This window comes from Macaca fascicularis, chromosome 8 (genome assembly GCF_037993035.2).
Source record: "Macaca fascicularis isolate 582-1 chromosome 8, T2T-MFA8v1.1".
In the NCBI taxonomy this organism is placed as follows: Eukaryota; Metazoa; Chordata; class Mammalia; order Primates; family Cercopithecidae; genus Macaca; species Macaca fascicularis.
In genome coordinates this window covers 71,634,969-71,651,175 of record NC_088382.1, presented here as the reverse complement: position 1 = coordinate 71,651,175, position 16,207 = coordinate 71,634,969, and the positions used below count along the sequence as shown (strand labels likewise).

At 40.7% G+C, this 16,207-nt stretch overlaps 1 protein-coding gene across 30 annotated transcripts in view; it reads left to right on the top strand.

The window, feature by feature from the left end:
- Positions 1-9,680: 9,680 nt before the first annotated feature.
- ASPH (aspartate beta-hydroxylase) overlaps positions 9,681-16,207 on the top strand; it is a 220,607-nt gene continuing 214,080 nt past the window's right edge. For all 30 annotated transcript variants that reach the window (XM_065519270.1, XM_005563404.4, XM_073998846.1 and 27 more), the window contains exon 1: positions 9,681-10,019. In XM_065519270.1, coding sequence (XP_065375342.1) covers positions 9,905-10,019 — 115 coding nt within the window. In that variant the 5' untranslated portion in view covers positions 9,681-9,904. The remainder of the gene's footprint in view (positions 10,020-16,207) is intronic.

Here is a 16,207-nt window from a genome sequence, read left to right as displayed (position 1 = left end):
CCTAGTTTATACTGGGGACCCAGCATTCAGATCAATTAGCATTGCATTAATTATACCATCTCAGAAGTAAAATATACAGAAAATGAGTCATTTTTACAAGCAGAAAATTTGTTGTGCACTAAAATTTGAATAGAGCTGGTAATGCTACACGATTACAGATAAACACAAATATTCAGTTTCCTTGAAAATGGTTAGGCAGAGGAAACTATTCAAGAATTAAGAAACTGGGAGCAAATCTGATTTATAAACTGGAGCAAACTTAAATCATTTATTAAAAAAAAACAGCAGTTATGATGCTGAAAACTTTATCAGAATCAGGTAAGAGTCAAGGGCAAAATTTTGAAAAAGCAACAGTGCTAAAGTTTTAAGTGGGAATATAGGAACTCTTAGTAGAATTATGTGCAATGAAGTTTACTCATTTATGTATGTGGGAATTTTCCCAAATTATCTGAATAGCCCTTTTCCTCATGATAATCAGCAAGAATATAACCTAGGGATAAATAATTCATTAGATGGCTAATTGTTTAAAAATAGGGAAACAGTTGTAGCTGGTTTTAAAAAAGTAGATTTTACACTCTTCATGCTGGTTCCTTCCTTCACTCAGAACTTCAGATGCTCACATCAAAACTAGCTCCCAAGAAAAAGTTCATGATTCTAAAAGATAAATTTCTGACACTATGGTCATGTCTATGTGGCAAACTGCCAAAATCTGAAAAACTGCAAGAAACACATATGTGTGCACACGCACACACACACACACATGCTCATTACCCTGTTAGTAAATGAGCAAATTTCCAAACATTTTCTAGCATTGCAAAGTTCTGAAAACAGGGTTAAACAGAGCATGGATCCAAAGGAAAGGAAGCACCAGCTTCAAAATGAAGCAGGGGCACAGTAGGTACATTTTTCTATTGGCTCCTGAGCAGCCAACAAAGTTCCCCAAAGCATTGTAGGAAACATAACTCCCCATTCTTCCAAAGCCTTCCAGATTACCCCTAATATGGAGAGAAGGAGATGGAGAAGAGAAGAGGCCTTGGACCCCAAGATTCGTGAGCATTGGGAGAGCTCATCAGGGGTGACAGAGGTTGAGTCGGAGCGAAAGTGCCATGTCCCTGTAGCTCTGCCCCCTGTCCCTTTAGAAGGAATGTATTGACAGTGGCAGTGGCCCCAAAGATGCACAGGATACAGCGAGGAACTTTGGAATCTTTCTTGACAGTTCTAATTACATTTGGACTTCTGAGGGGGATGAGTTGGCAAGAAGGAAGTAAGAAAATGCAGAAAAAAGGCTAGGAAGAGTCAGGGACAGTGCAGGGAAGCCAGCTATCAGTCACTGCCATGAGACTATTACCTCATAAGGTGGGGAAATGGCACTTTCATCTTTTGGTTATTGTTCCAGCTTTTGTCCATTCAGAAAACAGTTGGAAAGTGTTCAGAGCAACCAAAGAATCATGGCTTTGGAGACTGGTAATCTTTTTGGTGCAGGGAATATTGCAGAGAAGGTATCACAAGGGATCGTTACATTACCCACCACTGACCCAAGGACCAGCTGACAATGTGGTGGGCCCTGTAACGCTGGGAGGGGAACCGAAGGAGTAACATGAAGTTGTCATGCTGGCCCCCTACTAACTTTAGTAGGGAAGGCACCAGGTTCAAAGGCCGAAGAAGGGACCTGGAGCCAGCAAACAAGACGTAGGGTTTATTAAGAGGACTTAATACAAGGGGTCCACTGGCAGTGCGCTGGGTAGGAGAACCACAATGGCTTATAAAAAAGAAAGCAGTTTATATAGCATTTTCACTTAGTACCCTACCCCTAGCAACCTCTACTTGGCCACCTTCGTTTAACCCAAAACAAAGGGCCTCCATCCCCTCTACGGCCTGCCTTCCACAGAATGGGCTAGGGGTTTAGATGTTGCTCATAGATAAGAAATGAATTTTCAGGTTGACAACTCCCAGATTCCTTAGTTTGAAACTCTGAACACACATTCTTTTTAGATCATAGGGTCATTCTCAAGGTATGCTTAGGTTATGTTATTGCTGTCAGGTACATCTGCCATATAGAAATTCTCTCCTTAACTATCTTAAATCCTGATTACTACCTGCAGATGGTAGCAACTGCAAGAGCCCCCTCTCCACTCCTGCTAGAATAACTGAGAAGACGTATGCCCAGTCTGGAGTGAGGGCTTCTGAAATAGTTGCTGTGCTTGCTTTGCAGAAAACAGTGGGTTAGAGAGAGATGGAATTCTGTCAGTACTGCTTACTTTGCAGGCCTTGGACTGTTGCCTATTGGTAATGTCACCCCACTCCCTATTCCCAGTTGTAAATTCCTTTGGCCAGTATCTCTGGCTTGGTGCCTTATTTATTACAGAATTGTTATTCTGCAGGATCAGAGCCAGAGGCAGGCCAAATTTTTGCCAGTCATGCTGAACATGCCATCTTTCTACCCCAACAACTTGCATTTTCCCTGGGAGTCCTGAGAGTGGGGACAGGAGGAAGGAGGATTTTCTGTTAATTGGTGGAGATTCTTCCCAAGAGTTACAGGACTTTTAACCTACATTTTAGCCTCAACCAAGGAAAATGTTTTAATTCTGAGTCCACAGTATTTCCCAGGCCTTCACTGATGACAGGTCAGAGAAAAACGGCCAGAGGGCAAGAGACCCACAGGTGACTCTGAATTCTCTCCTTTCCTTTGTGCCCAACATGTATCAAATGAGGTTTCCATCAAGGGCAGTTTGAAGGAGAAAAACCATCAGAAAAGAGCAGAAGGGGCAGTGGGCAGAGGCATCCCACATACCTTTCCTTGGTGCTTGGCGGCAAAGGATGATGAGGAGTGAGGAGCACATAGTAGTGCTTAGTGATGGCCGCTCCTTCCCTATGACCGCCTGTGTTATGAGTCAGCCTGCATGCACGAGCAGTAATTAGACTTGAATAAGCATCACTCAGTGAGATTTGCTGTTTTTAAGATCTGCTCTTTCTGAGTAAGCAGAACCTTGAATTTGTGTCTAATTTGAGTCTAACCTTGAATTTGAGCACACCTGAATTTGAATCAACCTGAATTTGAGTCTAATGAGTCCACTTGGAGATCTTTAATACTTGAACTGATCCTTTTAACTCGAGACTTAACTTCCTTTTTTAAAGGATTAGATGAAATATAAACTGACGGTGTACAACAACTTATGTGAAATTTACCAAGTTCTTATTGCTCATGCACATATGTCCAACCAACTGCAAATAATATTGACCATAATTCTGGCATTAGAACCAACCTCTCCTAACTTGGAAATGGAAAAACACAAAAAGACCCAGTCAACTTAGCTAATGGAACAAATCATTTTTTCCTCTCTCTCCCCTCCTACTTTTATGTAATTTGTAAATGATCTTCTCTGTCTCATGCTGTTCTGATTTGAAGTCACATCAATTTTGTGAAGCTATCATAATTGCAGAGAGTTGGCAGCCTATCTGTTTAAAATTGGTGAGGTTTCACATTTTAAGTAGTATTCCTTAAATGTAGTTCTCTATCTACTTCAGGCTACTATATTCCCTAAGTGATTAATGCACAGATCCATATGATGTTCATTTTCTTCCTATGCTTGTTTTTTGATTTCTTACTTCAGTTATTCATGGCTGCCTGCATTTGTATGATGGGATAAATGATAATGGGCTCTGTCTACCTATTTTTAAGAAAATAATCCTTTTCAGTCGAGTACTACTTGTGAAAAAGTACTACTTGTTACCCTTTTGTTAACAAGACATCGACTTTATATGTCTTCTTCCTTGCTACTGTCAAACATAAGCTCTCACCTGCAGCTGCCCAGTGTTTTAATGGCTAACCATTTCATACCAACACATACAGTTCTCACCAAAACTACAGCAGCTTGAGAGGCCCTCTGCGAGAAAGCACACCCTGGGCTGAGGAGCAGCAAGCACAAAGAGTCCAAGGTGAAAATGTTTACATAATTACTCCACTCTAGACACTGTCCTGCTCACCAGGGATATGGAATTGAGAATGTCAACAGTCCTTATGGTCTGTAGCCTGAACATAGTTTCCTTAATACTATTTGTAACTTAGTTTATTTTCACATAAGCCCAAGTGCTATACTGAGGTGTTCATATTTTATATCAATGTTCTCAAATTTGGAAAAGAGAATTCTAAAAAATCAATCTCTTGGGATACATCTGACCAGCCAAACCTCTGCACTTGGGTTTTTAGAAAATTGATTTTATATGCATACCTTTTGATAGCTGCATTACTCAATTCTTCTTTTGTATTATAGTCAGAAAAACTAAGTGCAATGCATGTAGCTTAAAAAGTAGAAAAAACAGAATTTTGTATCATTTGTGAGAGAGCTGCTTCGAAACAATTTCCACTAAATTTTACTAGATCAATATGCTTTCTGGTGCTAGGAGAAGTACCTTTAGTAAACATCTAGGATATTGGTGCATGTCTCTAACTCAAAGGGATTTGCCAAAAGAGAAATGACTTTGTTATTTGATGAAGTCAGTATTACAGCAGTTTCACCAAGAATGACAAAGTGTTCTGGACCACTGGTTTATTTGGCACAATATGTTGTGAAATTTTTTTTTTTAAGTAATAGATATTGTACTTCTTAAAGAAATACTGTAGAATTTCAAATATATTAGTAGTGGTCTTTAGGTTAATAAAATATTATTGCAATGATACACAGAGATCCTCTCTATTTTTTATGCTTGCAAGCTCTTTGACAAAGTCTCTCAGGAATTTTTTTTTTTGGCATGGGCCTGGTAATATTTGTCATGTGGTTATGAAATTGCAGAATAGATTCAAGTCAGAAAGATGACAGTGCAAAAAGGGCTGTGTTAATACTACTTTTATGTAGTGTATGTGTGATTTCCCATCAACTGTCAAGAATTTAGATTGACTAATTGATCCAGTTTTGTATATTGTAATAACACTATTCATTTTAAGGTAAATCCTTCTGATTTATATATTTAGAGTTGATGACATTGGAGGATTCTAGAAGCTAGTTTCAGGATATTTTTATTTAGATAAGGGACCTATTTCCAACAGCTGGTTATTTTCCTGAAAGACAAAGAAATACTTACTTTACTTAGACACACTCTCTCTCTCTCTCTCTCTCTCTCTGTCTCTCTCTCTCTTACATGATCCTTGAAGCAAATATAGTTTAAGTTAAGTTATTATCTGTAAACAATTGAATTTTTGAGATTTCTCCCCATTTTTTCTCCTTTTTCCTCTTACTTTCTAACTACTCTTAAATCACATTAATATGTCCTTTATATACTATGGAATTGCCATGACTGTACTTTGTTGTTATTCTCTAATGTTTGGCTTTTTCTCCATGTTTAAGTTTCTTTCTGGCATTAAGTTTGAGACTTAAGAAGAGTCAGCTAATTCCATCATTTCCCTGTGCTAGAAAACTCAAGACCTGGCAATAGCACTTACTTAAATGTTATTTGTTAGAAAGGAACTTTGGCTCTAAGAAGTACCAATCTAATGTACTAATATGATATACATATTAGTCAGGCTTATTTTTTCTAGGTAATCTGAAGTCAGGCTGTTTGGTGAAAATGACAGCTCATTTACGTGTTGAGATATGATTCATACGAGGATGATTGCTTTGAAAACACTGAGTAGGAAATGCCTTGAAAGTGCTGCTATCCTTACCAGTATGCTTTCGTTACAACAAATTTCACTAATATAATATGAAAGACATACAAATGAATCATGACCAGTTGAAATTTATTGTTTTCCACTATGGTCTAATTTACTATGGCAAATAAAGATGAGGAAATACTCAGTTTCAGTTTGCATTAATAAAACTTCACATTAGGAAGATTGCATAAAAATAAGAGGCATTTTCTAGGAAGCAGGTTAAAGTGAAATGTTTAAAACGATGCTATAGTAGGTATAAGTAAATCCAGAAATATTAATTTGGAAGGAATTTGACTGGAGGTTGTAAAGGGTCATCAGGATGAAAAAAAAAAAAAAAACAAAAACAAAAACTAGGGCAAATGGTGTCCTCCAATTCTCACTCGCAAATCCCAGTGCAGGCAATGGAAGGTTTATGGAAATACCTGAAAAACACATTTGACCTAGTTCAAAAGCTCTATTAAATTAGTATTTTAATATATTGTCCTAGATAAGTCTTGTCTTTATGGTCGTTTTAACATTATTTCACCCAAGGTTCTTCATTGTTTGCTTGAAAATTACAGAAAAGAGGAAAAGCTAACAAGGAACATTTGACTTCTCCTTTAATTTAAAAGATACTAAAAGATACTTTGTCTCCCTTGCCTTCCCACCCATGCAGAGAAAAGGTCCTTTGTAAAGAAATATATGAATCCTAGGTAAGCTTTGTGTTTTTTGATGCCCACAATATGGGAAGTACAGACAGATATAAAACGTATAGTTCTGATACTCACCTTGAGGGAATTTAGTCCCTGAAATGAAACTGTGTCTAGAACTGATGGCATCTGATTTAACTTTTATTTGATAATACTGAGTGCATAAATGTTATCATAGCCGTTTCCTCAGGATACAAGAAAGCGCTAGGTAGCCGCTTATTTTCTGTGATTCAAATTTCCAAAAACCTCTATTTTGGCCTGGTATTGCCCAAGATACACAGCAATGTACCCTGTCACGGGTACCAGATTTAGTTTCTGAAAATGCAGGAGCAAAGCATCACTTAATGGCATTTTGGAGTTAGCTATAAAATAAATTTGGTTTCCTTAAAGAGATAGGCTTTGATAAGCACTTACCACTGGGTTTCAGACCTATCTTTGCAGGTAGGACCAAGGAGGCTTCCTGGAGACATCCATTAACTGAAAAGGGAGGCAGGTGAGACTTTCTGCACTCCAAACTACGTCTTATCCAGGAGGAATAATTTGGACTACAGACTCTGGAGCCAGTCCAACCAAATTCACATCCCTGTTCTATCACTTACTAGCTTTGTGACTGTCGTAGCCACTCCAGCCGTGGCTTCAGAAGGTGGAAGTCCCAAGCCTTGGCAGCTTCCACATGGTGTTGAGCCTGCAGGTGCACAGAAGTCAAGAACTGAGGTTCAGGAACCTCTGCCTAGATTTCAGAAGATGTATGGAAACACCTGGATGCCCAGGCAAAAGTTTGCTGCAGGGACGGGGCCCTCATGGAGAACCTCTGCTAGGGCAGTGCAGAAGGAGAATGTGGGGTCAGAGCCCCCACACAGGGTCCATACTGGGGCACTGCCTAGGGGAGCTGTGAGAAGACTGCCACCATCCTCTAGACCCCAGAATGGTAGATCCACTGACAGCTTGCACTGTGCACCTGGAAAAGCTGTGGACACTCAATGTCAGTCCATGAAAGCAGCTGGGAGGAAGGATGTACCCTGCAAAGCCACAGGGATGCAGCTGCCCAAGACCATGGGAACCCACCTCTTTCATCAGAGTGACCTGGATGTGAGACCTGGAGTCAAAAAAGATAATTTTGGAGCTTTAAAATTTGACTGCCCCACTGGACTTCAGACTTGCATGGGCCCTGTAACCCCTTTGTTTTGGCCAATTTCTCCCATTTGAAATGGCTGTATTTACTCAATACCTGTACCCTCATTGTATTTAGGAAGTAACTAGCTTGCTTTTGATTTTACAGGCTCATAGGTAGAAGGGACTTGCCTTGTTTCAGATGAGACTTTGGATTGTGGACTTTGGGGTTAATGTTGAAATGAGTTAAGACTTTGGGGAACTGTTGGGAAAGCATGATTGCTTTTGAAACGTGAGGGCATGAAATTTGGAGGGACTGGGGTGGAATAATAAAATTTGGCTGTGATCCCATTCAAATCTCAACATCGAATTGTATCTCTCAGAATTCCCATGTGTTTTGGGAAGGACTCAGGGGGAGGTAATTGAATCATGGGGGCCCGTCTTTCCTGTGCTATTCTCATGATGGTGAATTAATTCTCATGAAACCTAATGTGTTTATCGGGGGGTTCTGCTTTTACTTCTTCCTCATTTTCTCTTGCCACTTCCACATAAGAAGTACCTTTCACTTCCTGCCATGATTCTGAGGCCTCCCCAGCCATGTGGAACTGTAAGTCCAGTTAAACCCCTTTTTCTTTCCAGTCTCGGGTATGTCTTTATCCGCAGTGTGAAAACGGACAAATACAATGACCTTATTTTGTTTTATCTCTCTGAGCTTCCAATGTCTCATTTTTTTAAAAAATTGATATGACTACAGGGTTTTGTGAGAATTTAAGAGTAAAAATATCTTGGGGCGGGGGGCTAGAGCATTGTGTTTTGAAGTTTAGCTCTCATTTTTATTTTATATGAAGCACCATCACTCAGATTTGTCTCTTAATCCAGTTCTCCACCTCCTTCATTGAAATAATATAATAGAGGGTTGTAAGGGGGCCCTGAATGGGAGAAAGAATATGCGGAGGCAGAAGGAGATGCCACAAGATAAAAGCTGAGAAAGCTGCTTCAGTAAAAACTCTGTGAACTCTCCCATCTCGCTGTCTCTTGATAATAGCCTAACACTATTTGACAAAAGGTAAAGAAAGCATTCTCTTTACCATGCAACACGACCCCTGGGGGGTTTCTGTGCATCATCAGGGTAGGGTCAAGCAGCATCCAACTATCCACAGCTGAAAAGGCATGGGGCCGGGGGGAGGCGGGAGTGCTTCCGAAGGTCGGGGTGGGTGGGTGGGTTTGTGGGGCTGGAGAAGAGGAATGAAACCAGACGCCACATTGCAACTCTTCTCTCTGGTCCCTGAGCCCTCCTGAGACACTCGCAGGGGTTGCTACGAAACATGATCAAGAGCTGTGGGTTCAGCCATTGACAGAAATGTATCAAATCACTAAGCATTTCTTGCTTGTCTATTACACATTGGGCATGGTGTTAGCAATGGTGACACAAAGATGATAAAGACGTGGCTGACCTCAAGTCCTTGTCTGGTTCAACCACGTGCCAAGACATTTTAATACCCTGTTAGGAATTCTCAGGCAGCACAGGCCCAGGCAGCACAGGCCCAGGCGTTAGCAAAGCAGGCAGGGATTTCAGATAGAGGGTGCTATCCAGGATAAGAAAATGAACTTTTTGTTTCACATTTGCATTTTCCTTCCTTAACTAAGAGTCTTTGAAAATATTGATGGCACAAACGAACTAAATTCCTGCTTTAGCACCAAATGGATGAACTCATACGGTTTAAGCATTGAACTAGTCCTAATAGCATCATTTCAGAAATGTCAGTATTAATCAGGACAAGAAATAGGGATCTCTTTTGCAAGAAGCGAGCTTGCACTCCTTCCTTTCCTTGTATAGGGAAAACGGACAAAATTCCCAGTGAAAGGCCTAGAGGCGGCGCACTCCGCCCAAGGGTGGCCCACGTGTCCGCCTACCCTGCACCGCGCCCTGTCCCATCGCTAAGAAGCGGGGTCTGCCAACGCTCGCGAGAACCCTCTCGGCTTCCACGTTTGCCACGTTCCAAAGGACCGGGACAGACTGCAAAGCCGAAAGAGGTTCGCGCTCACAGGCAGCTGCGTAGCGCCCTAACTGCCCTAAGTGAGCAAGGGCCGGGAGCGCGGCAGGGTACCGCCGCCTCGTAAGGGCCCTTGCGATTCGGTCCCAGGAGCCGTCACTCAGCCTTCCGGGGGCGGGGCGAGGCCGGGAAGGGGCGTGGCCGTCGGGAGGCGAGCCGCGCGCTCTCGCCCCGGGAGGCAGTCACAAGTTCGTACACGCGAGGGCGGGAGCGCGCAGCCGGCACGCGGGTGATAAGTCCTCTGAGGTGCTGCGGGCGGTGCCGAGGCACAGGCTCTGCTGCAGGAGCAGCGGCCCAAACCCGCTCCAGCGCCCGCCGCCGCCGCCAGCGACTCCCGTGTCGCGTGTGTCCCCCTGCGCACTGAGGAAGCCCACCAGCCCTCGCCAGCCCCCGCGGAGCGTGCGATGGCCCAGCGTAAGAATGCCAAGGGTAGCGGCAACAGCAGCAGCAGCGGCTCCGGCAGCAGTAGCACGAGTGCGGGCAGCAGCGGGGGCAGCAGCAGCCCCGGGGCCCGGAGAGGTCAGAGGCCCTGCGGGGCGGGGATCCGGGGCCGCGCCTCGGGGTAGAGAGCCGGGTGGCGCGGCGGGCGCTGCGGGTGCATCTCCCCAGATCCCACTGCACGCCACCTCCATCCCCCGCGACGCTCCTGCTTTAGGCGCGCAGGGCGGAGGCCGCGCTCGGCGGGCCTGGCGGGCGGGCGAGGGGCAAGGCGGACCGGGGTCCGAGCCGTCGGGATGGTGGTCTCGGGGAGCCCCTTCCCAGCGGTTCTTTCACCTGCTGGGCGCAGCCGAGACAGAGGTTGCTGAGCGTGTGTCTTGGCTTTCCGTGGAATTGAAATGGGAGTAAGAAAACAATTTATCCTTTGCCTTGCATGTTTTGAGGAGTTGAAAATGAGCCAAAGTCAGGGAAAGTGAGTTCCTGCCTAACCAGCAGTGTTTCAGAGCAATTTAAATGAGGTGAAAGTGGGGGCGTCTGGGGGCGGGGGGTGGGGGGGAGAAGTTGGGAGTGATTTGAATGCTCTGGAAATTATGTTAAATATTTTTGCTTGTGTGTAGCTTTCTTAGTATGCGTTGCAGTTACCTTTAAAATACCTTAGAATGTCATGAAATACTGAACGAGCGTCTCTATTTTTACCACTTTTACTTAAAATAAAATCGATTGGCTATTCACCTTTCTCCTCGTTCATGTGCATATCCAGCAGAGAGAGAACAGATTTTTAAATCTGTTTCGTCTCATATTTCAGTGGTTCTCGGTTTCTTTTATACTTCTTTTGACTTATATTTAGGATATTGAAGCTGCAATACGCATGTGTATGGAATGTGAGCTGTAAACTTCACTTGAAGTGATTTAGGCTCTTTGTTCGCTGAGATCTACAGATCATGAGTTCATAATATACCAAGAAAATGAATCAGATAGCTATAGTCAAAGAAGTATTTTCTTTATAGCACTTGTCACTATCTGAACTTGTCTTATAACTTTCATGTGTGTTGTGTTTGGCTCATTCTCTCCGTATCCCCAACTCCTAGAATGTTCCTGTCCCATAATAGGTGCTCAATAAATATTTGAGTAGTGAATGAATGAATAAATTTTAATGGGGAAAGTAGTGCATTAAATCCATTGCACAAATTTACATTATAAGGACTAATATTTGTATTCTAAATGTAAAGATGTACGCACAGTGCAAGCATATTAATTCACCTCCGACATAGGTAAAACTGTGTTCCTTTTTCACTTGTTCTTAAATGTCACTTCCTTAAACCTGCAGAGGGATAGATTAATTGCCTCAGCGGACTGAGGCTACTCTTTTTAACATCGCTAAATGAGAAGAACCCATTGTGCCTCTTAGGGCACTAAGCAGAGAAAGCTGATTAACCAGACTTTGATGTTAGTTGTTTTCAAAAGGTTTCTGTAGCTATTTACCGGTGAAGCATATCTTCATTCCATTTCATTTTTGTGTTTATGAGTAGAGGGCTGATTGCATCTGAGGAAGTCATTTTATATGGCCTCTTATTGGTGAGAAGTAATATTGGGAAATGTGTGTCACGTTTCTATCCCTACCCCATAACTATTTGAAGCATTTTAAAAGGCAAGAGATAGGTTTAGGAAATGCAGTGACTTAAATTAACTTCCCCTAACTTTCATACTCAGGCATTTTAGAACAAACTCTGCCCATATTTGAGGATCTACAGCCTTTTAAGCATTTTACACATTGATTTCTCTAATAGTCATGAAACAGACATAGTATGTAAAAGACTATGTAAAAGGAAGGAATGCCCGTGATACAAAAACAAAAGTTGATATTGGAGCCCTGCATGTTACATAATGAGTATTATTTATTCGCATATCCGCAGGTTTTTTTTTTCTCCAGTAGATACTGAGTTCTGCCCGTGTGCCAGATAGAAGGCACTAGGCATGGAAACCATTTCTTTCCATCATCCTAAACAGTTAAAGTGCAGTGTCGTGTGTAGTAGGCTGTACTCAAAAGATAATGCCGGCTTTTCTTTCAATGCTATGTTTACTTGGTCATTAAGGTACAGACGTTGTGCAAACCATTCCCTTCTACTGGGAAAATCAAAGACTTTTTAGCAGTGGCATACTGTGAGACCCATTTAGTTTCCTGCACAAATCATACAGATGAGGAAATTAATGCCCAGAAAAGTTGTCGAGTTCATTGAAGGTTATTTAGTTCATGGAAACTCAACTAATTACTGGAAGAACCAAGACTCAGAACCCAGGTTTTCTGTTATTCATTTTGCCATGCTACTTGAATTTTAGGTTCTCTAATATGTAATTGGAGTTAAACTAGATTATCAAGTTTTCTTCTGGCTGTTTCCATGAGTACTGCGCTTAATTATTGGAGAAAACTATACTTTTGTCCTATCACCAATTACATTTCTCTTGACAAAAATTGTATTTGAAACAATATTTGAAATTTTAGTTTGAGAAGAAGTATATGTGTTCAAATAGTACGTTTTTTGAGATGTCTTACATTGAGAATCAGAAGATGATGGCATTGGTCACATTAAACATTATTATTTCTTAAGTTTTTATGTGAAAGTATGGGGAAAAAAGAACCCAGTCATTTGAAACATGCATTTTAGGGAAAAGGTGATTATTGTTATTTTTTTTTCTGGCCAAACTTTATCTTCGTGGTCATTTTGCTGAAAAGTGATGTTTGGAAGCTGGAATTTGGGGAATTTATACCACACAGATTTTTAAAGCAAGTGTCTCTTTTTTATTCAACTTAAACTGAAAAATGATAAAATGGTTTTCTACAGAGTTCAGTTTTCCTTTTTTTTTCAGTTTTACTCTTTGTAATATAAAAGAAACATGAATAAATTGAACTTCTTACCTTTAATTTGCATGTAGAGCTGGACTTGCATGACCAGTTGGGCCCAGGAGAAACCTTTTTCACATTTATTGATTTGAAAATATTTTGGCAAAGAAGGAACATGATGTCCTTTTGGGCTTATTTTGTAGACACTGGTATGTGTGATGTTTTCTGTTTGTTTGTTTGTTTATTTAACTTTTCCCTTTTGAGTATCACCCCTTACCTCCCTGTATCTCCTAGCAGCTTTCCATCTCCCTGTTTATTTTGTCCTGCTACTCGGTCTCCTGCTACTACATTACTTTTTACCACTAGGTGTCACTGTAGAACACTTCCCCCTTAGTTTGAAGCTTCGGGTTATATAATAGCAGTTTTTGATTATTATTATTATTATTTAATCCATCTACAAATACTCAAAACTATTGATAGATAAGCACTTAAAAACTCTTAGCTACTTTTTAACTCTCTCAAGGTCTCTCAGTAGATTGTGCAGTCTGTTTTGGCTTAATTAGAATGAAATACATTCATGTACTACCTGTAAAACATAACAGCTTCATTTGATGAGTATTTGTCATTTAGAAACACACTTCTGAGTTTAGCTTCTTTTTTTTCTTTCTACTTTGAGTGTCTCTTAGATTACTAAGTAACTGAGGGATACAATGCACTGCTGATGGCATTGTGGAGCCCTTGAATGAAGAGGCCCTAGCAAAATTTTCTTCCTTTAGCCAAAGACCATCAGAACCAATTGCTTAATCCTCCATTAGTCATTCTACGATGAAAAGATAGGAAGACCATAATTCTTTCGCTGCAAGAACTGTCAACTGTTTTGTGTTCAGTTCAACAGCATTTTGTCCATCCTGACCAGATCATATGAAACCAAGCACTAAATAATGTTCTGAGGGAGTTTATGAACACATTTTCCAGAGACCAGTTAACCTCTGGTGGCCTGTGGAAGTCAAAGTTCTATATCTTGGACTATATTTTAGTCTTGCTTTAAAATAATCTCTCATAAAGATTATTAGAAAATGAATGTATGACCTTTTCATTTTCAGCCAATTATCAACAGAGGAACTTGGATAAAGGCTCATAGGGTCTGTCCATCTTGTTGTTAGTTAATATCACATATTTAGCCACTAGCTATCTGGTTCCAATAGAAAAACTCTTTTCACCAGAAAGCTAGTGCAGTTTGGGAGAAAGAATCTGATGACCTGGATCATATCTATGCAAGGACCAGAACCAAGAATTGCTAAAAATCTCGGTTCCCAGCCTCCTTAAATGTAAAGAATTGTTATCTATTTTGTTTTCAGAGTTTTGATGTCACTAATACTGATTTCATATGCCTTTGTGTTTCTTAGTTGTTGCCATTAAAGTACGTCTAATAGTAGGGGTGAATGCAAAACTTTGGAGAATATAAAAGCGTAGATGTCATCAGGCCATTGCGTGCTTTGACTTTTTTGATGATTTTTTCTTATTTATTTATTTATTTTTATTTCCCCTAGCATCTTTGTGTTAAGTAAAATGTATGTTCTTGAGGTAGAGTTTATACTATGCTTTGAGGACTACTTGATACATTTCTCTCGGCTTCTGGAGGTGTAAGTATCCATTTGCACATCAACTTTCAAGTTGGTGATTTGCCCTTAATGGCTCAGAAATCTGTAACATTATTTTATCTTACCAAGGCTCAGATATATTTTAGTCTTTTGATGTAATTCCAGCCACTGTTTTAACATCATGAAAATATGCAACTTAGTTTGTGGCTTGAATATTTCTGCATCACCTCTAAATGGCTTGACTTCATTCTATACCAAGGTACAAAAATGTTTTTCAAATGAACTTCTCTTAAATAAACGCTGTGTGTACATAGAACCTATCTACATCCCACCTAAACCTCTGGGGAAAAGCCTTAGCCATCTATCGGGAAATGTGGAGGTGCAAGGGCTGCTTGCTTCATTACCTGCTGCTAGTGTCGGCTCTGCACTGCACATGTGGGTTTGATGAGTTTCTCTTGTTCGATCCTGCAGCTCTGGCCATTTTTATTAGAGGACTAAGGATTCAGGATGTTCTTTTCTTTCCTGTGTACCACTGTGGGAGTATAGTCTGGAGGCCAGTGCTTTAACTTTTTTATTACACTTTTTTCTGGTACTGCTGGGAGCTAAGATGGTATTTTCTTGTTAGTCATTATTTTTTAATTTTAGTATTTTATTCCCGCGATGTGAGGGATGCTTCAGGCTTTTGTTCTGCATTTGATCTTTGTTTTTCAGGGATTACCTTTCTTGGTTACCTTTGGCTGATGTGGTTATCTTTTAATGGCAAATCACTGAATATAATTTAGTTCATATCAAATTGGCCACAGCTGAGGACAAATTTGGTCTAGATAACCTGTTAGACTCAAAGGAAATGTTGAGCTCCCTTGGTGAATAACTTTTTTTAAACAGAAAATCATCTTTTAAGGGATCTGGGCTATTTGGGCCCCTGTGAGATCCAGGTCGCTTGCCTAGTCATGTGACTGTCATCGTCTGCCATAGATACTTTGTGTGCTCCAGAGTAGACAGCGTTGGTGAATTGACTTAGTTGAGGGGTAGGGAGCTGGAGGCTGGGGGTAGTTACTGACCAGTTGTAGTAAGGTTTCCAAGGGCACCCACTATCTCTGTGCTTGGAGAAATGCCAGCACTTCTCTCTTACATGTGTGCCCACACGTTGAACCCAGTGACTCATCCTGCACTTAAGCCAGCAAGGATCAGTCTTAAAGTAGGAGAATATCCTTTGATAATTTTATTTCACAACCAGCATTGTTGTAACTGCCTTTTCTCATATCTTACATAGCTTTGACAGCCATTTCTACCATTCCATAGTGCAGAGTCACTGTTATTTTGTTATTCTGTCCTGTCTGTAACTTCTTTTTCTTATTTATTATACTTCTAATATACAGTTTTTCTCCCTGTCTTTCACACACTGCTTTCAATGTCAATTTTCTTGGTATTCTGGAAAGACTCTTTTGGTCTTAGTTTCACTTGTAAATTTTGTTTAGGGCAGTTAATTTTTTAACTTACATAAATCTCAAAATCTGTGTTGTAAATATTTGTTGAAAGAATATCTAGCATTTAACTTTACTTCTCCTTTCTTTGAGTCAAGGCAATTTGTATAAGATGTTTGTCACTGAGTTTTTGTAAGTGGTTTCATGGATTTGCTTTTTGGCAGAGAGCTAGTTCTCTAACCTTTATAATAAAAATATTTCTATGTATTGCTCTTTAAAATTGTATGTATTTGAAATAGTACATATTTAAGCCTATAAATAAGTGTAGAGACTAATGCAGTGGATACCCATGTACCCACCATATAGGTGAAGAAATGAAACATCAGATTCCTAGATTTTCCTCTC